General features: G+C 39.1%; 1 protein-coding gene across 1 annotated transcript; it reads left to right on the top strand.

Annotated features, from left to right (window-relative positions):
- The first annotated feature begins 1275 nt into the window (after positions 1-1275).
- Positions 1276-21965, top strand: sypl2a (synaptophysin-like 2a). The gene is made up of 6 exons (XM_047583629.1): positions 1276-1469; positions 1634-1708; positions 10052-10170; positions 13402-13600; positions 14581-14754; positions 20373-21965. The coding sequence occupies exons 1-6, from the start codon at positions 1455-1457 to the stop codon at positions 20496-20498; spliced, it is 708 nt and encodes a 235-aa protein (XP_047439585.1). The 5' UTR covers positions 1276-1454; the 3' UTR covers positions 20499-21965.
- The last annotated feature ends 3111 nt before the right edge of the window (positions 21966-25076 follow it).

The following is a 25076-nucleotide window of genomic DNA, read 5'->3' as shown; positions in this document are numbered from 1 at the left end:
TAGATAGATAGATAGATAGATAGATAGATAGATAAGGGATAAACAGACTCGTAATTTGTTATGGCCAAAAATGGCTCACCAGAGTGTCTTGTGTGAAAATGTTGACAGCTTATTCAGCAAACTTCTGTTTCCAGGATGTAAACAAATTCCAAAGGCTTACTCACTGTATCCATGGTAACTTAAACGAATATCTCCTGTTTCTTCAAAATAAATAAAATAAAATACATGTTTACTACAAAGACCTTTCTAATAAATGTTTTAAATAAAGTATAGTGAGGACTGCCTTTCTAAAATCACAACATTTCTATCTCTGTCATAATTGCTTTTAATTATGAGACAAAAGTTGAGCTGAGTTAATGTAATTTTTTGCAATTTTTCCAATTAAAGCAACAGCAATTCAAGACACGGTTTTAGCAAGAGTTGTGGACATAACTTAAGAATGAGACCTAGAACAGATCTGGTGTTCATTACACGTTTTGTAATAATGCAGGTCATTAAATGGATTTGGTATCGATCCGATACCAAACGGCAGTGTCGCCGATACCAATATCGATATACGTGTGCGTGTGTGTGTGTGTTTAAATCAAATAATTAAGGTGGATGTATCATAATCTAATCTCATTAGTAATCTAATAGTCATTTTCATGACATTTAAATATTATTGTGATTTGCCTTTTGCGTTATTAATTAGTAAAAATCCAACACAGACTTTGGGCAAAGTTTATAAGTAAAGTGTGCCCACTGCCATCAGACTGCACAACAACAGTGTGAACAGCACACAGCTCTAACCTCACTGAGCCCATATGTAGCACACTTACACTGTCACTTTATTTACAACTGCTGTCACTTTGTGCACTGTACTTTTTTGTTGCTTGTTGCCTGTTTAATGTTATTGTCCTATTTAATTTCTTTAATTCTTTAATTTCTTTCTGGTCAATGTTGTGCTGCTGTAACATTTGAATTTCCCCAATGGGGATCAATAAAGTTATCTTATCTAAGTAGAAAATACGTTATGATCACAATAATAGTTTTTGTTAATAAAACAACACAAAATTATCACTTGAAAACAAATGAAAACAAAAAACTACAATTATGAAGCTAAAGCTCTCCCTTCATTGCGCTTATTTCAAATTGCAAAGAGCCAGGTCGCGTCTTTAGTGAAGCTGCTGAGGACATGCAAGAAACTGAAACTTAAGTATCGACCCCATTACACTGGAATTGAGCAATATCGATACCGACGCTGGTATCGATATTATCGACACGTGAGTCGATCCGTCCGCCACTGGAAGGAAGGGAATGGGAGTAATTCTGGAGAGTTGACAGTGGTCTTATCAGCGAATACAAACGGAGTGACTTCAAATTAGCTTCACGGCTAAACGTGCAGCATTAGCAGCGAAATTAGCAGGCCGAGCAACGAGCAACACGCCTTTAGCTCGTCTCCACACAAACCCCAAATGGACACTGTTCAGGTAAGGCGAGTCATCTTAATGGGAATCTTGACACGAGTTAGCGTTAGCATGTGGCTAACGAACAAGGGCAGGGCCAGTGAGCGTAAAGGTGACAAGCAGGTAGTTTGGATGTGAACCCATATTTACACCTGGCTCACTTCTTGCTTGCTCTTTGAAATCCACAGAGAATGGTGTCTGGATTTTCTCTGGACCTGGGACCACTGAAGGAACCTCTTGGGTTTATTCGTGTACTGGAGTGGGTAAGTGGAAAAAGGGCGATAAAAGTTCGTACCACACCACGTGTACATCTGCGTCTTGTTGGTTGAATTTGACTTGCACTTACTTTTTTTCTGATTTGCTTAAGCAAATGTTAACCAGGCCAACCATGATAGGCGGTTTATACTTATGCGTTAAGTTGACGCTGAGGCTCCGGCGTTAACGCAGACCCCTACCAGACCCCACGTGCACCTAAAAAGAAACGTAACTATGCCCAGCGATGCAGAGCAAGAGCTGTGATTGGTCCACTCGGTGGTGGCTATTTACACTGTAGTATTGTCGTCTCCTTTTCCATCTCCACAATTATCGCATTGTTTTGTTTTGGATTAATAAGGAATCGGAAAGGTTGACTAACCTAACTGCAGTTTGTGCTTCTGAGGCTATGGGCTATGTACTGCGGGATCTAGACATCGTAGCACACACTTGTACCACTTCAGTCAACGCCGCCCAAACACTAGTCGGCGCTGTGTCTTTGTTGCCAGCCTGGTTCATTTTTGTTTCACGGTTCACTTTCAGCAATTTTTGACAGACTTTTAGCGAAGTTGTACAAATGTTATTATCTCCGAATCTCGTTGGCTAACCTTTCCTCCGTGTCTTCCATCTGTTTTGATCCAAAACAATCAATTCAAACGTTGCAGAGATGCAGAAGCAGCTGGAAATACTATAGTGGAAACACGCTACTACCAAGTGGACCAGTCGCAGCCACTGCTTGTAGTTACATATCTCGGGGAGGTGGACTTCGATTATCGGCGTTGGGGTCTTTAACTTACTTCAGTGTTTCTGGAGTCTAGTTCCTGCAGTACTCTAAAAGAGCCTTAAACCCTCTTTCTGCTCAAACACCATATCCATAATAAAACCTAACCTGAGAGTTGTTACCAGACTAAATTTGCGTCACTAAGTTATGGATTCCACTGCATAGCCGTCTGAACTAATCTTACAGGTCAATAAAATTAAGGCTTCTGCAGTGGAAGCCAGAATACGAGGCCTGTTTTGTAGGTTATTCTGGCAGGAAGACTCCACTGAACCCAGAAATCTGTGTCGGTGGTCCTGGAAGCTAGTTGTAATGTGGCTGTTGTGAGGAATGCCAGCTGCTGAGAATCAGATAGCGTGGACGTATTTGCTTCTACTCAGTGGAACATACTTTAAATATCACTACTGTGAGAGTCCATGCGATTGACCTCATAATGAGTCACACGAATAGATCGAATGCTAAAGAATCTCGTTCCAAAACAACTCCTTCGACGTTGTTGCTAATACTCGCAGCAGCGCTCCATGCTTCTAACAGCTAACGGCTCCTTCACTGCAGGCAGTGCTGTGTGGTCCTAAGGCGTGGGCTTGTGTAGCAGCCATGTCCTGTTGGTAATTAATGTATACACCAGCCATTATCTGCTGCTCCACTCCCAGGAGCTGAACAGAAAGTCAGAGTTTAACCTAGAGTCCGTCTAGTAGTTGATAATCAATTCATAATTTAGTTTTACCTTCTCCCACTGATATGTTTAGCAATCTGCTGTGTTAGTTTACAACCGGTGTGCTCATATTTCTGGTGGGTCCGACTCCTTTATGGCTCTGTGCACATATACACATGGAAGTTTATCTAGGGAAACGTTTGCGCTTGGACTGGAAAAGCACAATTGTAGGTCACGTTCGCTGATGACTCAGCTCTGTTATGTCTAACTAACACAGGCCTGCACGCAATATTGGGATCTGTAGAATAGTAGCCATGTTTTAAAAAACCGCACCTGTTTTTCTTTCTGCTATAACACGTCGGTGTCGTGACCTCACCTGCATAAATACACTTTTTTTTCCCTTATACGTTTTACTTTCCGCTCTGTTTGCTGCTTGATGTCTTGTATAAGGAAACTGAAAAAATCATTTTGTGTGAGAAGAAGTATTTGATGCAGTATTAACTTATAATTTTTCTTGTGCCAACTATAGATTATTGGATTAAGAGCTGGCAAGTAAGAGCTGGTACGTGTCTGACTTTGTAGAGCTCACTTGCCAGAAAACGCGCTAAAATCCTGTAAATCCGGATGGCGGCAACAGTGCAACGTTCTCTGAGTATCTTCTGATTAGAGGGAGTTCACTGGTGTAAGAATATCGCCGACATACCTGTGGCTTGTTGGTATACGTTGTGTAGATATATTGTTGAAAGGAACAGAGCGTTACTTGTCGCCATGCTGCTGAAGAGCAGGTCAAACTGGCTGAATTCCTGATAAACAGCCAGACAACAAAAAGCTGCAGTTCACATACAGGAACCATAGATTATCTTCAAAAGTGAAACCAAAGTAAGTAGAGCTCCCCCTGGTGGCTCGCTGCAGTATTCACTCCACCACCTCCATGTTGGCAAAATAAAACACTAAAGTACACGTCAAATAATTTGTGTTTTCAAGGATGATTTCAGTCATTTTAGATGGTTAATATAATGTTTATTCGCGCTCACGTGTCCATTTTTTTGGTTATTTTTAGTTTTAATTAGTTATTTGACGCTATGGAAACAGGATGTGACATCATGATGACTACAAGTTGCCAACCGCTTCACAAAATGGTCCTGTATAACTGTGAAAGTTGGAAAAACATAAAAAAATAAGTATTAATTAATAAGTAATTAAATGGCCGAGTTAGAGCAGAGTGTAGTATTTATTAAACGAAAGTGCGAGGAAGTTTGCTCGCATCCTCGGGAAAATTTGGCCAATGGGAGGAAGTGGAGACATGTCGTCCATTTTTTTTATTTTATTTTTTTATACAGTCTATGAGAGGATTCGGAGATGCATACTGGGTTATGTTTTGGGAATTTGTTAACTTGACATAAAAGTAAAAGTACAAGGTCTGACAACGTCTTCAAGTCCTTCTGTCTCCGTTTCCATTAATATTTTTTTTTATTGTGATTTTTAGGTTTTGCTAATTCCTAGGGTTTAATAGAAACGCAGCAAATGATGCTGAACCCGAACTACTAATTTTAACAGTTCATTCACAATTTTACCTTATTTTTTCCCCCCCAGTTACAAATAATCGTACCTGCTGCTCAGAGCAGCTGTCGAGTCTGGTGTGAACGTCCCGGCCTGTAAACATGGACATTGGCCAGTAACGGTAGCTTTTCTGAGCCAGGGATCAGTGGTCAGTCGTTAGGCCTATTTAGGGGGGGGGTGAAGCCTCCTTAAAATATTCTTAAGCCCCCTCCTAAATCATTTGGTGGTGTTTTATTTTATTTTTTATAAATAAGTAATTAAATTAGTAGTTAAATGAACAAATTCAATATGAAGTGGCCAGAATATGAGTTTAAATAATTAACTGTTTAAATAATTATCTTCATAATAACTGCTTCGTTATAAAATCCATTCCACTTGTTCTACAGGATCTACTTTTGAGTTATCGTTGCATTACATCTAGTCTTTATCAGTCCTTGTGGTAAATCTTTTTTGAATGCTTGCATCAGAATCACGTGATTAACAGTATCAGGAAAGTTAGGGAGTGTCCTGCCGCTCCCTGATCAGGAAAGGTTAGGGAGTAATCAGGGTTTCCCGCCGCCAAGTCTTAAGAAATCTTAAAGAATAAAATTTGATCATCACAATTTAAGGCCTTAAAAAAGTCAATGCACATTTTGCAGAATTACATTAAGTCTTAAATCCTTATGTCCATTTGTTTCAGCTTCACTTGCAGTATGACCCCTGCATACTGCGATTTCTTTATTTTTCCTATTCGTGCAGGTCTTAAATTTAACCCAAAAGTCTTAAAAGGTCTTAAATTCTGCTCGTTCAAACCTGCAGAAACCCTGGTAACTTGTCGGTCTGTCGGAGACGAGGCGGAGACGCTGGACTCTGCCCTGGGGAGTTTATTTGGGGTGCTGTCGGATTGACCTGGGTGTGTCTAACAGGGCCGGGATGAAAGCTGAGAAATGTTGTGGAGGTCGACAGACACCTGAAAGATGAAACCCATTCTTGAAAATCCTCAGCGATCCTCGCGTGCGTGCCAAAATACGGGCCCTGCTTATCGCCGTGTGCGTTTGTGTTGTTGGGCTCGTGCTGTTTACGCTGCACCAGCGCAGCCTGTTTCGCTCCAGGTTCTGGTTTCTGCTGCTGCTGCTGCTGCTTTCGGGGCCGAGACGGCTCCTGAAGATTTAGGAATGTGCTCTGGTTCGATGTGGATGGAAGTAAACAAAGGACATTATTCTCGAGATAAAGTACGGAAGCTAGAATCACATGCTTTCACTGGATAAATGGTGGGAGGGGGGGGAAGTGTGTGTGTGTGGTGAGTGGTAACACACTCTTTCTATGTGTTGTTTTGCCTTTTCTTGTAACTACTAATGAACCTTCCTGCAACACGACTGTCACAGACACATGAAAACAAAAAAACACCCCATATGTTTGTGTTTTTTATTAAACAGATGTTAAGAGCATGTGTGACAAATGCACCTCAGTACGAATATTATAGAGAACACAATAGAGGCAGTGTTACAATGAAAATAACTGCTGTTCCTCATTTGTCCGTTTTTTTTTTTAATTTTATTCAGGGAAGTGAACAGGACACAACACTGAGAACCACATGAAAACATAATCAAAAACAGAAACATCACCAACACTGAGAACCACATGAAAACATAATCAAAAACAGAATATTAACCAACACTGAGCCAAGACGCCACCAGACACTAAGCAACACAAACACACACAACCAAACACTTGGGACACACTGAGGAGGACTGAGTCCATACGTAAAATGTAGTATTTACACATCTAGTGAAGTGTTTATGAGCAAAACTTTTCCTTCTCTGTTTATGTAGATCAGGACTTTAAATAAGAAAACATTACAGAGAGTCAGCCACAGATCAAGTAGTCAGCCCTAAAACACTAAGGCCACGTTAACACAAATCCAATTTTTGGGTAAATTGACCCTTGTCAGGTGGTTATGTCCAATATATATATATATGTGTATGTATATATGTATGTATATATATATTTAACCTCCTGAGACCCAAAGTGTTAAAGAATAAGTATAAAAACTGATCTTTGAATGAGAAGTAGTCATATGTGGACACAAATGATTTTATTGTGCATCAAATAGTATAAAATTATTTCAATGCTGCGCAAAAACATGATCGCAAACAATGAAGTCCCAATGTCCTCAAATGAGGCCTTGCTAATTAGCGACATTGTAGCTCGTTACTATTAATAATCTGTTTAACTTGCACGTCATATAAAACTAGGGAAGTTAAAAAGCATAAACAAACAAGTGTAAACTGTAAAACATGTTGTTTTGTACCTTGAATTGATGTTTTGACCCGTTGCAACTCGATTTCACGTCTAAATGAAGCAGAATAATCTGCCACAAACCTAAAACTTAACGTCCCCATACGAGGACGCAGGGTCTCAGGAGGATATTTACACACATTGTTGTTTCATTGTTGATAAAAATGATTACAGTCCTTAATCCAGACTGTATATTTGTATACAGCGTGTAAGGTTGATGTGCATGCGACGCCTCCTCTTCTTCTTCCTCCTTCTTTTTTTATTTTTGGCTGAGGTGTCGAGCAGAAACAGCGCCATGTTCAGAGCCGTTCTACATCTAGTTTCGCATTTACAATCAACATTTTAAGGAGAAATACTCGACACAACGCCAAAGAAAACCATGTTCAAGTTTTTTTTCTTGTTTGTTTAATTTTGCTGATCTCCAAAAAGAAACGCTCCTTTTCTCTGGTTTTTAGCTGCATTTTTTTCCTGTTTAGGTCATTCACTATCTTAAACCAAATAACCTTTCAGATTGTGTAAGAAAACTCATATTTTAGGGATACATTTACGCAAACAGTAGACTGGCGTATCCAAACAACAGTTAAACACATTTTCACAGACAGTGTGTGACTTTTAGACAATATTTTAATTTAATTATTTCCTGTCTTTGCCAGCGAGGCCTGAGTGTTTATCACAAGCTGAGTCCTGCCTTGTTTGTTCAGGTTTGAGCCGAGTCCAGGACCCATAGCAAATATTTTTCAGCCTCACTTGACTGTCGGTGTAAGTGTGTCAACGCTGTCATGTGTTGTGCGTTCTGGCTGTTGTTTCATCACAGTTTTCTGGTCAGTCGCTGCACGGCGGATGTGAAAGGAAATGGTCTTTGTACTCCTCTGCTTTCCACTTTTCCTGCTGGGGTTTCTTTGTCAGCATAGTTGAAGATATCCGCTTGTTTTTCCGTCCATGGGAAGAACGTTTATGCTGACAGGTTCTCTTACGTGGGATGAAAAAGCCATTTTCTTCAGGATTAAAAAACACCCATTCAGAGTTCACCAACGCTTAGAGAATCAGTTTCTCTTTATTTATTTATTTAGTTATTTTCTTTAGGCTTGTAAAGACAGTGATTGAACTCATGGTTTTAGTTTTTCACTTATCTCAAAAAATGCTCTAATGGACCAATTTCATCATCATCATCGTTGTCTTGATTCATTCATTTCTACTCCTCCTCAAAATGTCAGTGTTTTGGAATTTTTTGCTGACAAATCCGGTCTCTGACATGTCGGCCACAACCACTGCATGACGTCAACTACATTACTATTACTAGTATTTTTCTAAATTCTGAATTTTTAACGCCTAATCATCATTTTTTACTGGTTGAGAGAGGATTTAATGCTGTAGATTAACTAAGGATGGACTATTTCACTGTGATGATGAGTAAATATTGTAGAATAATCCCAAACTAGAAGTAAAACAGGTTTAACTTGATGCATTCTTGATATTCCAAGACATATTTGAAAAAAATGTTGTTGTTTTTTTTGTTTTTTAAAACTTAAAAAAACCCAAACAACCGACACAACATCTTTTTTTGGCACAAGTTCTTCCATGGCTTCATTTTCGGACTTTTCCATCTTCACCACACCTTCCAGTGACGCAGTTGCACCATATTTCCAGTGTGATACAGTGTCTCATGCGCATATCGTAACATTATGAACCATTATTACCAGGCAGCCTGAGTTGACAGTAAATAATTGTTGGATTAATCGACATATAAACAGATTTTCTGTGTTATCATCCATCTAACGTGCGGGAAAAGGTTCCTAATCTTGGAGCGTATGTTAGTCATTCATCAAAATAATATTTAAAGGCATGAAATGGGGGCAGTCGCAAAATCAGGAAATTAAACAATGATACAAAGAACAAAAAAAAACTGCAGTTCATCGAGTGGCCACTAGAGGCTCCAAGAGGGAACTAATCCCCATAGACCCCCATGTTAAAAAGCCCAACTTTACAGCGTTATTAAACATGTTCACAGCCTGGTACAAAAACATGATTTTGGTCTCAATAGTTGATTTTATTATTCATGACAACTGTACTGGGGATGAATTGTTTTCATTCATTCGTTTATTTTTTTGTTAAGGTTTAAAATTGCACATAATTTAGAGCGTTAGCACTGTGAGTGACAGGTGGTAGCCTGAGCTAACAGGTAGCGGAGAGTTGGGTGGGCGGGTCTCTACGTACGACAAAACTCTCATGTCCATATTTTGAGTATCCGTTTGTGGGCGGAGTAAAGCTCAACATGGCTCCGCCCACTTTAGGCTTCATTTTCCAGGTTCAGAATCCAATGGGTGACGTCACGATGGGTTTGTCCGTAGTATGAACAGTCATTGGTTTTCACTGAAGGACATAAGCTCCATCAAATGCTTCTGAAAGTATATTTTTATACCTGAACATTGGGGACATTCATTTCTGCACTGGGACGTCATGAAGTTTGTAGGATACATTGTTGGGACATGAAGACTGTCCTTTAACAGGCGCCATAAGATTGCAATAGTAATTCTTCAGTAAAAGTGATATAGTATCCATTAAATCTAATGTTGATGCCACACAACACCTCTTTTTATGGGAGGCTGTTAACACAGAATGTGTTTGACTAATCCCACCGTGCAACGGCTCAACCCATTTATCTGGCCTCGTTTGAATAATATGACTTTTGACTGACTAGGAGACCTCGGTGGCTCGCTCTGTCGGCCTCATGTTAAATATTTGCCATGTTTGCTTTTAGTGCTCTGAGAGGGAGGGAGTTTCCTGTGTGGGGAAAAAAGGATGTGACAGCTGCAGGCAACAATTTTAAAGGAGGGAAGTTGTTCAGAAAAATCGTTTCTCTGAAAATATAGTAAATAAAGAGTCCTAGTGTCTTTGTTTTCATGCTAAGAAAGCAGGTGAGGTAGAGTCCCTGTGTGATGGGTGGGTTATAGTCACTGTTTAATATTATATTCAGTAATTATTACCTTACTGTTTCCTCCTGCCAGAATTACAGCTGCATAACAAGGTTGGAATTCACTCAAACTAATTCCTACTTTTCCACCTTTTCTCCATTATTCCCAACAGGTCTTCACCATCTTTGCGTTCGCCACCACAGGAGGTTACACTGGGACGACCCACTTCACCGCCAAATGCTCAGAAACCGACACTAAGGATGTCAGTCCTGAGTTTGCCTACCCGTTCAGGTACTGTCCCAGTCATACGTGGCTGCTTTGTTAATACTGCTACTAAAAACTGTCAGGTGTTTCACTTTCATTAGATTTGTTTTATTATTTAAAGGACATTTCACATTAATCAGCTTAATAGTAAATTTTCCATTATCATATCTAAGGAAAAAGTCATTCATGATTATAAACTAGCCGTTAGCCATTAGCTCAAAGCTAAAACAAATACAGCATCCCAAAACAATAGATGACAACATACAGGCTGTAGGGCAGATACAGTGGGGGAAATAAGTATTTGATCCCCTGCTGAATTTGTAAGTTTGCCCACTTCCATAGAAATGATCAGACTCTGGTTTTTATGGTTGTTTACTGGTTATGGGTATAGACAGAATATCAGTAGAAAATGCATAAAAAACACACAATCTAAAAGTTATAAATTGTTATGTATTTTATTAAGGGAAATAAGTATTTGATCCCCAAGCACAACACAAGTCAGTACTTTGTAGAGAAACCTTTGTTGGCAAGCACAGCGATGAGACGTTTCTTGTAGTTGGTCACCAGGTTTGCACACAGCGCAGGAGGGATTTTGGCCCATTCATCTTTACAGACAGTCTCTAAATCCTTCAAGTTTCTTGGCTGCCTCTTGGAAACTCGGAGCTTCAGCTCCCTCCACAGGTTTTCGATCGGGTTAAGGTCTGGAGACTGACTAGGCCACTCCATGACCTTAATATGCTTCTTCTTGAGCCACTCCTTTGTTGTCCTGGCAGTATGTTTTGGGTCATTGTCATGTTGGAAAACCAGCCCACGAGGCATCTTCAGTGTTCTTGCTGAGGAAAGAAGGTTTTTGTCCAAGATGTTACAGTACATGGCTGCATTCATTGGCCCCATAATGCGGTGAAGTTGCCCTGTACCCTTTGCTGAAAAACAGCCCCAAAACATGATGTTTCCACCTCCATGCTTAACCGTGGGTATGGTGTTCTTTGGGTCATACTCACGTTTTTTCATCCTCCAAACACGGCGGGTCGAGTTAATGCCAAATAGCTCAACTTTGGTTTCGTCAGACCACAGCACTTTCTCCCAAGCCTTCTCTGAGTCATTTAGATGTTCACTGGCAAACTTAAGGCGGGCCTGTACATGTGCCTTCTTGAGCAGGGGGACCTTGCGGGCACTGCAAGAGTTCAATCCATAACGGCGCAGTGTGTTGCCAACTGTTTTCTTGGTGACGGAGGTCCCAACTGCTTCCAGATCATTAACAAGCTCCTGCCGTGTTGTTTTAGGCTGCTCCCTCACCTTTCTCATCATCATCCTCACTCCATGAGGCGAGATTTTGCGGGGAGCTCCAGACCGAGGACAGTTGATGGTCCTTTTATGGGTCTTCCACTTGCGAATAATGGCACCAATAGTTGTCACCTTCTCACCAAGCCTTTTGCTGATGGTTTTGTAACCTATACCAGCCTTGTGCAGGTCTACAATCTTGTCCCTGACATCTTTTGACAGCTCTTTGGTCTTGCCCATGGTGCTGTAGAAGTTGGAATGTAAGAAACTGATTCTTAGAGCAGGTGTGCTTTATATACATGACGAGTTAAGATCAGGAGTATTGGTAATTAGTTGACTGAGCACAGCTGTGTGCCACATGCGCACCAGCCAATCTGTAGGAGCCTGAATTCTAAGTGAATTGTTGGGGATCAAATACTTATTTCCCTTAATAAAATACATAACAATTTATAACTTTTAGATTGTGTGTTTTTTATGCATTTTCGACTGATATTCTGTCTATACCCATAACCAGTAAACAACCATAAAAACCAGAGTCTGATCATTTCTATGGAAGTGGGCAAACTTACAAATTCAGCAGGGGATCAAATACTTATTTCCCCCACTGTATAGCTGATGATGTTCACATATTTGGTTATTCTCTTTCTTGACTTGGAACACAACGTAATTGTAGGTCACCGCCATCATTTTGTTGACGTTACTTCACTCGGTCTCTCCAGGTCAAACGTTCAGTCTTTCGCCATACCTCGTTATTCAATAACTAATTTCGTATCCTACACTTCTCACCACAGTACAGACTCTTTTATGGTATGTCCGCTCACTTTCATTTCATAAATACACTTTGTAGAAGTGACTAGTGCTCTACTTGTTGACTAAGATGAACTAAAATGTAATGTCGGAGGCTACCATGTGCTTTTCCACCTTTTTGAACTAAAAACACTTTACGGGCAGGGCTGTGTCAAGACACTCTGGGGGCCCCGGGGCAAGAGGCACCTTGGATCCCCCCCCGTCCGGGGGTTTTTACACTTGTGTAAAAATAATGACATAAATAGGGCTCCCATCGCAGTTAGCTACAGAACGTTAGCTTAATTTATCAAAAAAAACATTTAATCTAAGTTAACTTTGTTAATAAATGTCGCAGAATAAAATTTAAAAAAATTAAACATACTTATGAACCATTGATTGTGAATTATTTTAAGTTCGAAACTATTAAAATATGTAGGTAAATATTCAATTTATTTTATCCTACCAGAAAAATCAAATCCACACAAAACTGGATTTCAACAATAAACGACCATGAATGAACATTAATTAATCAGGAGTTGGGTCAAATTAACCCAACCGGGTGTTCAGCTGTAAATGACCAAACACAAAACATGTTTATAGCCCCTCAAATAACCCAGAAATATGACCCAGCATGAACAACCCAGAAATGTGTTTACAGAAACAAGCCAGGAAATTTAAGAGTGTATAATTCAGACAGAATGTTATTACTTAGTATAGTTGGCTGTTCTGCTGCCTGTGACACATGTGGCCCTAGTCAGGATTTATTTGTTTGATTTTAAATTTGGCTGCGAACTGGATATTTTAACATTGTGTTTATAAATAATGAACATTTACCGATGCCATTAGTTGCATAGTTTACTGTCGGATCTAAGTCCAGTGACTGGTGCATATATATGTGTGACAATACCCACTAATAAACACTGTTGAAGCAGCAAAGTTGATGTTGTTTTTTTGGGGAACCCGTTTATTATAACGGAGCTGACGCGTAATTATAGCAGCTGAAAACTCTGTTTAGTTTTTTGTGCACAGTGTTTGTTAAATGTACTTATTCCTCTTAAATTCTCCCTTCTTGCGTTCCTTGGATAGATGAATGAACCAGGTGAGGAACTTTATTTCCTGTAATCACACTTATTAGAAGACTCCCCATAGTAGAAGCTGTTAAACGCGCCCTCTCTGTCTAATTCCTTCCAGGTTGGCAGCGTATCCTTATAAGATACCATCGTGTAACGGGACAGCGCCCAACAACACCTACCTGCAGGGCGACTTCTCCTCCTCGGCCCAGTTCTTCGTGTGCGTCGGTGTGTTTGGGTTCCTTTACTGCACCGCCACCCTGATCCTGTACCTGGGCTACCAGAGCGTGTACCGCCAGACCACCCGCGGCCCCATCGTAGTGAGTAGTACACACCGTTATACGTTAGCTTAACAAGACAAGAGGTTTCTACTGAAATAATGACACTTTTAAACTTTTAAAGGCTAAAAAACAATCTCTTTATTCTTGCTTTTATGTCGTAGGCTATTTTATTCTATTTTACATTTATTTTTCTCCCATTTTTATTTATTTTTTATTATTATTATTTTTGTTGTCTTTATTTTGGGTATTTCTATATTTTTTTTTACTTAATTCTATTTTTAATATTTTTGTATTTCGCAGTGTTTTTGTATTTTTTTCATTTTATATTTTTATTTATTTGAATTTTATTTTTATTATTTTATCCTTTTTACAGTGTGCATTAGTCTCCATATCTTTTTTTCACTTTTTGTATATATGTATATATATTTAATATTTTTATATTTATATAATTATTATATATATATATATATATTTTATTATTATTTATTTTTATTTTTCATAATGTGAAGCACTTCGAATGGCTTTCATTTGTTTAGAAAGGTGCTACATAAATAAAATTTGATTAATTATCTCCTAGTTTAGTGAATGGATGGTCCCACTTCCCAGAAAAAGTACACGACTCTAAACATCCAGTTTCTTTATGTAAAAACATTTTCAGCAAGTGCAGCCCATAGACTGTATATTAAAAAAAAAAAAAAAAATCTACAAAATTGGCTAAATTGACATTGCATTAACCAAAACCATCCTTGAAAAAAATATATATATATATTTGTCATGTATTTTATTAATCCCATCCACTAACATGGAGGAGGTGGAGCTTATGACCTATATTGCCGTCCAACACCAGGGGGAGCTCTACTTGCTTTGGCTTCACATTACAGGAGCAGTTCCACATATTTATATACAGTCTAAGGTCCCGCTCCTCCAGAGATCGGCCCGTCGAATGTCATAGCAAATAAGTTTTTGAGAATTCGGGTAATGTTGAAGCGTGTAACCTGGTTACTGTTTACTTCTGCCAGGACCTGGTGGTGACTGCTGCCTTCGCCTTCCTGTGGCTTGTGTCCTCGTCAGCTTGGGGCAAAGGTCTCACCGATGTAAAATGGGCGACTAACCCCGACCACCTGGTGGAGTTATGCAAGGACATATGTACGGCAGGAGAGTTTCCTGCCATGGGTCGCCTCAACGCCTCCGTGGTAAGTCATGGTAACGCAGTGCGGCTGTTGCAGACCTTATTCTTATAATTTATATTCTTACAATTTTCTCTGGGGATATTTTAGTGAAATTGTTTAATCAGTTTGCACATTGAAGGAGAACCTTTGATGATAAATTACAAAACTGAGAGTTTGCACAGGCTTTTTCACAAGTAGCATGTTCACACTAGCTGTAAGTGAGCAATGAGCACATTTTATTATTACTCCTTTATTTTTATTTATATATATTTTTAAACATAGGAAGTCGAGTACTGATCATCTTGAATCTGGAAGTTATTAGAGGTTGAACGACTTCAGATTTTTAATTTTTTTTTTTTTTTTAAATGTGTGGTGAAAGTCAAGTAGACGTCGACTAGTCGATGACGTCACACATAAAAACACAGTAGAAAGTAAAGTTTTACGACAATTAAATCTATGTTCTCGACCTGAATACATGTTGCAGTGTCTCACACACACACACAAAAAAAGCTATGGAAGTTAATTGAAGCAACCACAGCAACAAGGTCAACTAATAGAAGACAACAGGACTCAGCTTATACACATGAGCTTATCCAGACATGTTTAGTCTGTATCTACAGCAGGTAAAATAAGTATTGAACTAATCACAATGATTCGTAGTAAACATATTTCTAAAGGTGCTACTGACATGAAGTTTTCAGCAGGTGTTGGTAACAATCCACGTAATTCATACATAGAAAGAAACCAACACAAATAAGTCCAGAAATAAAGATAATGTAAAATAACAGAGGGAAAAATGTGTTTATTTAATACTTTAAGACGCCTCCTGTTTGGAGAAACTAGTCGCATGCGTTGCTCAGGTGTGATTTTTGGCCCATTTTTCCACACAAACAGTCTTTAATCTTTTTTTTTTTTTTACTTCATTCAATATTAATCATGTGAATAGAAACCAATCAGTTCTTTAAATGTCACCATTAATCCCCATTCAAACGATTTTTGCACAAATACATTTTAAAAAATGTTAAAATTACTGAAAACAAATACTGAATAACTGCACAAGCCTGAACAGCAGAGTATTATTTGCGTTGTGTAATTTTTTTAACATCACAACCGCGAACCAACATTCTCCACATGATGAAGCAGCTCATGAAACACTGAGAATCTAACCACTGACCAGTCAGTCTGCGACATCTTATCATTGATAATTAGGAAAAAAATTAGTGAGCAAGTTAGCGTTGACACACAAAGCTGCCTCCTGCAACAAAATGAAAACAGTTTGCTCAACAATAAAGGTTTTAACGCACCAAGGATGAGCACAGTTCGCCTGGTAGCTATTTATTTATTATGTGAAGTTAACGACGGTTACACAACCGAACTAATATTTCCGCATTTTAGGCATTTACTAGCATGAGCAGGTGTTTTAGCGTTTTAGTGTTTTGGTGGCATCTCGTCACATTCAACAGTCAAATCCACCACAGATGCAGCACGAAAAACTGCTTCACCCCCAAACAAACGACCGTTGTTGGTGCGTTGAACCGAAAAACGCTCGCTGTGATTGTTGAAACAGTTTTTTCTAGATCTGGAGACAAAAAGAACCGATAGAAGTGAGTTTTTGACAGATGCAGTTTCCGATACTACTCAGTACTCGTTTTTTTTCCGTCGATACCTAAAAGGTGTCAAGTACCGATACCCGGCAAGTTGTTAACTGACTCCTGTGGTTGAAAGGATCTGGATCGTATCTCTGTTGTTGTAGGACTGACATGTCTCAGTAGTGTTATGGGCTTCATCTTCAGTGACGTATTTCTACACACTTGATGAACCGCTAGCTGCTAGCTCGCTGCTACGACTCACTGGACTCCTCACCTGCCTTCTAGGAGGCGTCCATGTTGTCTTTGTCACGTGATCAGCGACTAGTCGACTTCCTTCTAAAAGTGTCATGGCGGTACGACCCCTAGGAGAATTTTGAGACGTTTCATCCTAGTAGCTTCTTCAGTTGCAGGAGACTGGTGGGACGTTAAAGTTCAAATAGGAAACACTGTGGGTGCAGCTCATCAGAAACTCGCTTGACTCGTTTCTGTTTACGACCAGAAACTGGCACGACTGCTTTCCATTAACAGCTAGATCCTTACGTCTCGCCTTCCCTCATGAACGGCGCTCTAGTGACCCAGTAACAGTCGAAGGCGCCGTCTCTAGGTGTCGAAACTTCTTGGACTGTGTTGTAACTTGATGGTCCACCTCCTCTGTCAATAGACAGTTTCTCCAGTCTGACATAGATGATTTCCTTTACTATTCTCTCAAAAACAAATCTTTCTTCTCTGGCTAAAATTGGACATGACATTGTCTAACCCAGGAGTGTCCTTTGTCCTTCAGGTGGAGGTGGACCCCTGAGTTGTGGTTGTCCTGTGTTGGGACATGCGTTTGTGGACGGGTTGTTTGGTTTCACCCGAACAACATAAAACACACTTCACCACTTAGTTTCTCTCTGGGTGTTTTGTCTTAGGGATGAACCTGCTTCTGCTCAAGTGTTTCACCGGGTTTGAAATAAACAGGAATGAAGTGTTTCCTGAAAGTTCTCAGATGTTCTTCCTCTTGTTGTTCTCCTCTCTCGCTGTCCTTTTTGGGAAATGATTTTGATGTTCCTGAGTTTGTTGCAAAGCTCGGAGAGTTTTCAGGTCGGTGAGGACGGGACGGTTTCCACACGCTTGTCGATATTATAAGTCGGTGCATTTACATGCAGAGCTTAATCGAGTTATGCTCAACATTTGACTTTCTGACTTCAGTCTTTCTCCCAGTTTACATGCAGCGCAAGAAAATCCAATAACTGTTCTCCTCCTCCACACTAGGTGGCGATACGTATCTTTTCAGCGGGATAATACCACGTTAATACGGCCCGATTTCCGTTTGACGTATTACGTGATATAATAAACTAGAGTCGTTCATGCGGTGGACCAGCATCTCAAACAACAACCAGACGGATATTAGTAAATTTTTTTAATCGTACGTAATACGATACATATAAATACGTAATGTTCGCGCTAATTCGTTGTGTAGGTAAGATTCGCGCTATCCCTCAGACGGCTCCGTTTCTCTTCTTCTTCTGCGATCGGTTTTCTTGGACGTGTTTGTTTCGGGGTCACACGCCAGTGCAGCGGCGGTGGTGGAGCATGCGCACACGCATTATCCGATTGAAAACTCAGATTCAATCCCATTATCTGTGCGTGTCAATCGGATTAACGGAGTAACGTGTTTACATGCACTTAAGTTCTCCTGTTATAGTCCGATTAAGGCATGACTTCCCCACGGTACAACCGATAGTAAAGCAGTCGGTCAATTGCCTTCTCCTCAATCAATTGCTGTAGGTAGTTTATTATTTTAGTTTTGGAGGTTGAATCTCTGCAATTTGAAACAACAAGCTGATGTTCGAGACTTAATGTCAGGCGTCGTTCAAGGTGTGCAACACTAAAGCTGCATCAGCTTCAACCGTCTCGGTTACGCGTCAACCAATCGCCTCTGTTTTCTTCATTGTTGTTTGATAGATGGATTCGATTCATTGGAAATATTTTTGCACTTCTCAAACAACGTTGTGTGTCCATCCACGATTTTCTATTCTCCAGTTTTCGATCGACTAGATCAACTAGATCGTGGTTGCAAAACCACATCTAGTTGTAGAAAGGCTGTAGGACGTGTCCCAGATCTGTGCGTGGTGCTGTTTCTCCTACAGAAAATAAAAAGAAGAAGAAGAAGAAGAAGAGGCGGAGCATGTGAATCACCACCTAATACAAACATACAGTCTATAATCTTTTTTAGCTCGATGTAGTGGTGAAGTAACCGTATGTATTTGACCAATGACATCATCATGTTCATATCAGGGAAAAAAGAAACTGCACAGGCTCCGTATTTGTCTTTTAAAAAACATTGTGGCTACAGTCACTAAAAAAATCCAGACCTTTCGGCCTAAACGAGATTTATGCAGTTTCACCTAAAATTCAGATTTGTGTGGACGTGGCCTAATTAAACCTGACAGCAGCGACAACTCACCTTTAAAAACCGGTGGTTGACGTTTTTTTGACCGTGGAGGTTTGAAATTATTTAAAGGAAAAGACTTGAGACGCAACTTGAACTAGATCAGCTTGACTTTAAGCGAGATTACCAAGTGTTTACTGTTAGATTCATTCACTCGTTTGTCCATAGAAATGTCTCAAGTCTTTAGGTGTCGCCTGAAAAAGGCCTGAAACTGTGTCTGTAACTTACACACCTACATTTATGATTTCATACAGTTATGTGTATAAACGTCTGTATTTATTAATCCTGTGCAAATAGAACTGAGCACGATTTACAACAGCTCTCTACATTATAGTGCAATAGTATTTTACATTAATGTACCGAGAACTTTTACCTCCTCTACTTCCTCCTGGTGTGTAACGAGCAACGTCTGATACCGTGTTAATTAAACTGTTGTGTATATATTTCTATTTATCTCTTATGTTATGTTACATCAACCTGCTGAAGGACGACATATAGAGATTAGCCTCTGGCTGTTTATGTTCATCAATATGTCCCAATAAATAAATATGTTAGTAATCATGTATTTGAACTGATGAATTATGCTGCTGTTTGTCACTAAATCCACGTTATTGGGGTAATTTAAAGAAGAACTGATAGAAAACACGTTGTCTTATTCTACGTGCAGACATTTCAGCTGTTGCGTAAATAGTTTTTAATAGATGTGATGGCTTCATAATTTCAATTTCCCCAATGGGAATCAATAAAGTCCTATCATAATTAGAAAACAAAAAAGAAAAAAAAAGGCCAGGGTCTCACAGAATCTCCTCAGTGCCGCTACATTTTCTGTTTTTGGGCATTTGGGCCGTTTTCATTTTACACTGTATGAGCAGTTCCATCTGGTGGTCGAAATAAAACAAGACAGTCACTTCCCAAATATACACAAACACTGTGTTAGTTTTTTTATGAATCACAGAGAACATATAACCTGCGTATGCAAACTCTTCATGTTGACGTCAACTATGTGCACATGGTGGCGCTGCAGATCATCTTTTCATGTTGATGACACCAGCCAGAGTGTGGGAACTGTTACTCTGTGAAGCCGACTCTATATAAAAATAAATAAATAAAATGAATTAATTTAGAAAATCTCCATCACAGATCTGATATTATTGATTTAATTCACTGAATTTATCCTAAAACACATGATTTCAGTTCGGGCCGTCGTGGTATTGATGAAAATAGTATAGTAAATATTAAAAAAATAATTAAATTTCAATATTGTATTAAAAATCCAGTGCCTCTTGAACGCAGTGTGTGTTTTACATCTGCCTGTTTTGTTTCATTGTATTGTTATTTTGAGTGTAATTTATCTCCCATAAATAAGTTTAAAGATGCATTTCCTGGATTTAGTCGTTATTACTTACGTTTTCATTGATATTATCATGAGGTGAAAGTCTGATATGGTGACAGGTCTGATTTCAGTATTTGTTGCAGTTAATCTGAACTTCATTAGCACCTTAATGTTGTGTGTATCTTGTATTTTAAGTTAGTTAATATAAAGTTAATGTACTTTACTAGAGCTGAATGTTGTGGTCATTTCCTGATCTCTCGCTGTGTTTCTTCATTTCTTCCCGCAGACGTTCGGCTTTTTGAACTTGATCCTGTGGGCTGGAAACTGCTGGTTCATTTACAAGGAGACGCCTTTCCACAAAGATCCCAACCCGCCGGCAACACCGGAGATAAGCGGCGTCCCGGGGCCGTAACCGCGTCGTTTAAATCCACGACAAAGCAAAGCCATTTACCCCGTCAACGAATGCTTTACGCCCCCAAAAAAACAGCCCCTCATCCGAAACCTGACGCAAAGGAAATAAAAAGGAATTCAACTGCATAAACAGCCCCTGAAAATAATCCCCAGTCGCTTCATGAGCTACACCTCCAAGTTTCTTTCGCCCACTCAGTGTGCCTTAAAATCAAAAGCACTAAAGTTCTGAATCAAACACTAATGTGTTTACACTACGTTCAATAAAATTTGCAATGAATACAGTCGTGACGTTAAACCTTCAGCTGTTATACATGTGGTGCTCGGAGGAGTCGGCCTGCAGCGCGTTAGCTTCCACGTTAGCTTCCACGTTAGCGCCTTGTCCTCCCTTTATGTGTGAGGAGGTGGTTTTAGTGCTGCCTAAGAGAGAAAGACACAAGTTCAACCGAAATCAACGCAGCCCTCACGTCTAGAAATCTGAAAAGCAGATATTCGGCAAATGATTTATATGACACTAAAGGAAAGTCACACTATCGTCTCCTGTGCTTTATATTTTTGGACGTGTTTCAGGTTGTGACGGCTCGTATTTGCAGCCTGTATCTGTGCCGGGGTTAGCGCTCTCTGCAGGTTTGCTCTGGCTGTTGCACATAAACCTCACAACGCTTTAGTCCCTCTTTAACGTTTCAGGCCGCTCAGTAACACTAAGACTTTTGGAACTTGCAGTGACATTATTTATATGCACCTCATGTCTATTTATATCAACTTCAATTGGTCTGTTAGTTTTTTTTTTTTTGTTGTTGTTGTTTTTTTGGGGGGGGGTGGGAGAGGGTTAAGTCATCATTTTAAAAAAAAACAACAACATTGGAGTTGTGTGTTTCCCACTTTCAGTGTGCAGCTTCTCATTGATTTGTTGTTTGTTGTTTTCTATTAAACAGACTCTACCACCGAGTGGCTTTGCGCTTAATCTTCAGTAGCCGAAACGGATTGTGCGTGTTTCTTCTTTAGACGTCCTGCTCTGCATGCAGCTTGGCAGTGAACACTACACACGTTTATTATTTTTTATTTTTTTTTTTTTATTTTAATGTTAATCTCCTACAGCCGTTCTGGACGTTTGTCTGCACGTGATCCGTTTGCGTTGCACTACGATGCACTTCTAAAGATCTCCATGCAGAAACTGCATTAATAGATTTTTTTGGGGGGGGTTTTTTTCTGCCTGTAGGGAATAAATGTCTGTTTGTGTCATCACAGTGGAAAGAAGTAGATCTGTAACACTTTTCTGAAATTAAACACGTTGTGTGAGATCAGTTTTAAAGAATGAATCTCTGAGTAGTTTGAACACATGTTGTGTAGAATGTTTCTGCGATGAGTTATTAACGTTGCCCGTTGTGTATTTTATGCCTTTGTTTCGTGCACAAATGAAACCAGTTAATCTGTATTGAAATGTGTAAACATGAGAGCTGCAACTGCTGGACTCTGTCTCCTTTATTACGGGCGAGTGACATTAAATCCAGTTTGGAATCACTTCATTTTGATAATTATATTAATAATGATGGTAATAATGTTAATGATGAGAATAATGACGAGAATATTGTCAAAGATAATAGTGATATTATGATAAGAGATTAATATGATATTAATAACTATAATAATGGTTATGATGAGAATGATAACAATGATAATAATAATAATAGACTTTTTATAAAGCACCTTTCACTGTTAAAGTAAAGTGCCTAACAATAAAATAAGTACACAGCAAATAATAAGAACAAAATAATAAAAATAAGGGCAAATAATGAATTAAAAAAATAAGTAGAAGAAAAACAATCAATAATAATAATAATTAAAAAAAAACATTAAGGAATAGGACAAAAAGTATTTAAAAAAAAAAAAACAAGACCCAAGGGCCAATAAAATAATAAAAAATAAAACGAAGTAAAAACAGTTGTTCAGCCAAAAGCTTATCTAGATAAAAATGTTTGCAGTGGATATTTGGGGCTGGAAGTTTCCACTTCTTGAATCTTACTTCTGCACAGGCAGGAGGAAGTGTCAGTGAAGTCAAGTGAGACCGTAAACGTCTGCGTATAGAAAGTGTAACGTAAGTGTAACTGTTGAACTGTCAGTGAACTTCTGCTGCACTTATTTTGACCTGGTATCGACTCACATGGACTAAAAGATCACACGAGCAAATGCAGACAGCGTTTATGAGAGAAGTACAAATAAAAAAGTCATTTTCCAAGGAATGGGTGGATTTTAGAAGACTTTACCATGGATGTTTTTGGTGGATCACATTTTTAATTTCCTCCTCTCTAAACAGCCTAAATAAAATAAATCTGAACAAACAAGATGTGAGTTTTATCAGTCTGAAGTTTAGGTAAACTTTAAAACTTGTTATTAGACGTCAAATCTAAGCAGAAACAAAAACTTAAAATAGTTAAATTGATCTTAATTTGGAAATGTGAGTTTATTAGACGATATAAAATGAACTAATAAGTCGTTTTAAGTCACAGCATCGAGTTAAAACAAGGAATGAAAGTTAAGTTATAATTTTTGGAGCTTTTTGAGTCTTTTCTTCAGGTCGAGTTTTCTCACACAAGAGCTTTGTTCATTTCTTGGAAACACTAACACTGTGGGTTCAGTCATTCTCGTCATGAAACCCGTCCTACTCATCCTCCTGCTTCAGAATGAAATGAATGTGGAACCAACTAGACCAGTTTACTTCCCCATAACGACCACTGTTACGTCTGGAGGAAGAAAAAAAAGGGGAACGTGTTCAAGTTGAACGTAGAAGCAGCATCACTGGTTCTCTTCAGAAAACAGTTGACATCAGGAGGAATAAATATTATCTCAAGACACCAAGCAGGAAGTTAAATGTTGTTTGTAAATGGATCAAATGGACAAATATCCCAAACATGCTTCCAACGTTGCGGCAAAATGGCAACGGCAAACAGCTGTAATCGCCATAGTAACAGATTTGTGGTGCAGCAAGAACTGAGTAATGGGTTGTTATAATTTAACCTCCCGAGACCCTGCGTCCTCATATGGGGACATGAAGTTTTTAGGTTTGTGGCAGCTTCTTATTCTGCTTCATTTAAGTTTTATCCTCTTGGCTAAATACTAAAAACTAAATATTTTTAATCTTTAAACATTCAGATTCATCATGAGACAACACCACAAAATAAAATCCTTTCAAAAAAGAAATAAATAAAGAAAAAAATATAAATATTTACTTAGCTGTCCAAGAGTGATTGTATTTACTTTTAAATTCTTTTAATGTTACACACATTTAGAGTTGAATGAATGAGGCTGTTGCCTTTCGAACTGTTTGGTTTGTCTCTGACCATGAACATCATTCGGAAGTTGCTTGGTAACGACTTGTTGCACGGGGCCGCGTAACTTATTTGATCTGATCAAGTCACAAAAGTGCAAAAATGTGCAAAACCTCATCACAGTTTACAGCTGAAACTTGTTTATTTCTGCTCATTAACTTTTCTAGTTTAATATGACACGTAAACGTAACAAATTCTGTCAACAGTAAAGAGCTCTAACAGTTTTATTTGATTGAAAACTTAACGTATGTATGTTTATGAGGTATATGAGGCTGACTTCAGCCATTTATGGAGGCACTTGTGGACTCAAAAAGCCACAAAAGCCACAAAAACAGACAAACAACTTCATTATTTCATGGATGTTTTCCGCTGCTTTTAACTCCTTGCTGTTCAGAATTGTTCCACACTCTTGAGTATTTGGTATTATTGACTTTGTGACATTTGTTCCAGCCTGACATTAGTACACAAACCATCCGGGAGCCCAAACAACTGACGCCATGTCTTCATAGTGCACAGTGTTTGTCTTTCAGCAGAGCTCCGATTAGCTGTGTGAAGCTTAACCACTTACAGGGATTATGTGCGTTCACCCGCCCGCTCCTGTGACTTCTGATCACCGTTTTAAAAGCCCGTGCATGCAATTCTAAACGCGAAGGCTGGGATAAATGTTACAAACATCCGTGGTTTGCTTGCAGCATTTATTCAAGGACTGAACCTCTCCTGTTGACACTGCTGACGCACAACAGCACCAACATGTGACGAGCCACGTTAGCACTGAAATGAATTACCAGGAACAAGTAGTTTGTCTTTTTTGCTTTACGTAGGAAACATATTTTGTGCTGTGCTGCACTATAACACCACGAGTAACCACATTTTGCTTCTTTGTAGGCTCGTAATGCATCTGTGTGACAATCACAATCAGAAGAGGAACTTGAGTCCGGATTAATGAAGCTACAGACGCCTTCATGGCCGACGTCACTGTGATGTCACAACGTGAGCTGGAGGCAAAACAGAGGGAAGCTTCAGGTGTCGTTGTCAACTGTGAAAATGTCGTTTTGTTGTATTTTTGGGGCCAAAAGTGGAAAAATTAAAACCTGAAACCTTAAAATCTGAGGTTTTATCACATACCAGCTTTGGTTTGGCTTTGGTGAAATGTAAAATGTAAAGCATCATCAGTTTCAGCCTGGATAACGTTTTGGGTTAAACTAAATTGCGACTGAAATTTATGTTATGTTCCCATGTTAATCATTATTTGGGGG

The sequence above is a fragment of the Mugil cephalus genome, chromosome 4 (assembly GCF_022458985.1).
Source record: "Mugil cephalus isolate CIBA_MC_2020 chromosome 4, CIBA_Mcephalus_1.1, whole genome shotgun sequence".
In the NCBI taxonomy this organism is placed as follows: domain Eukaryota; kingdom Metazoa; phylum Chordata; class Actinopteri; order Mugiliformes; family Mugilidae; genus Mugil; species Mugil cephalus.
This window is presented reverse-complemented; position numbering and strand designations above follow the sequence as displayed.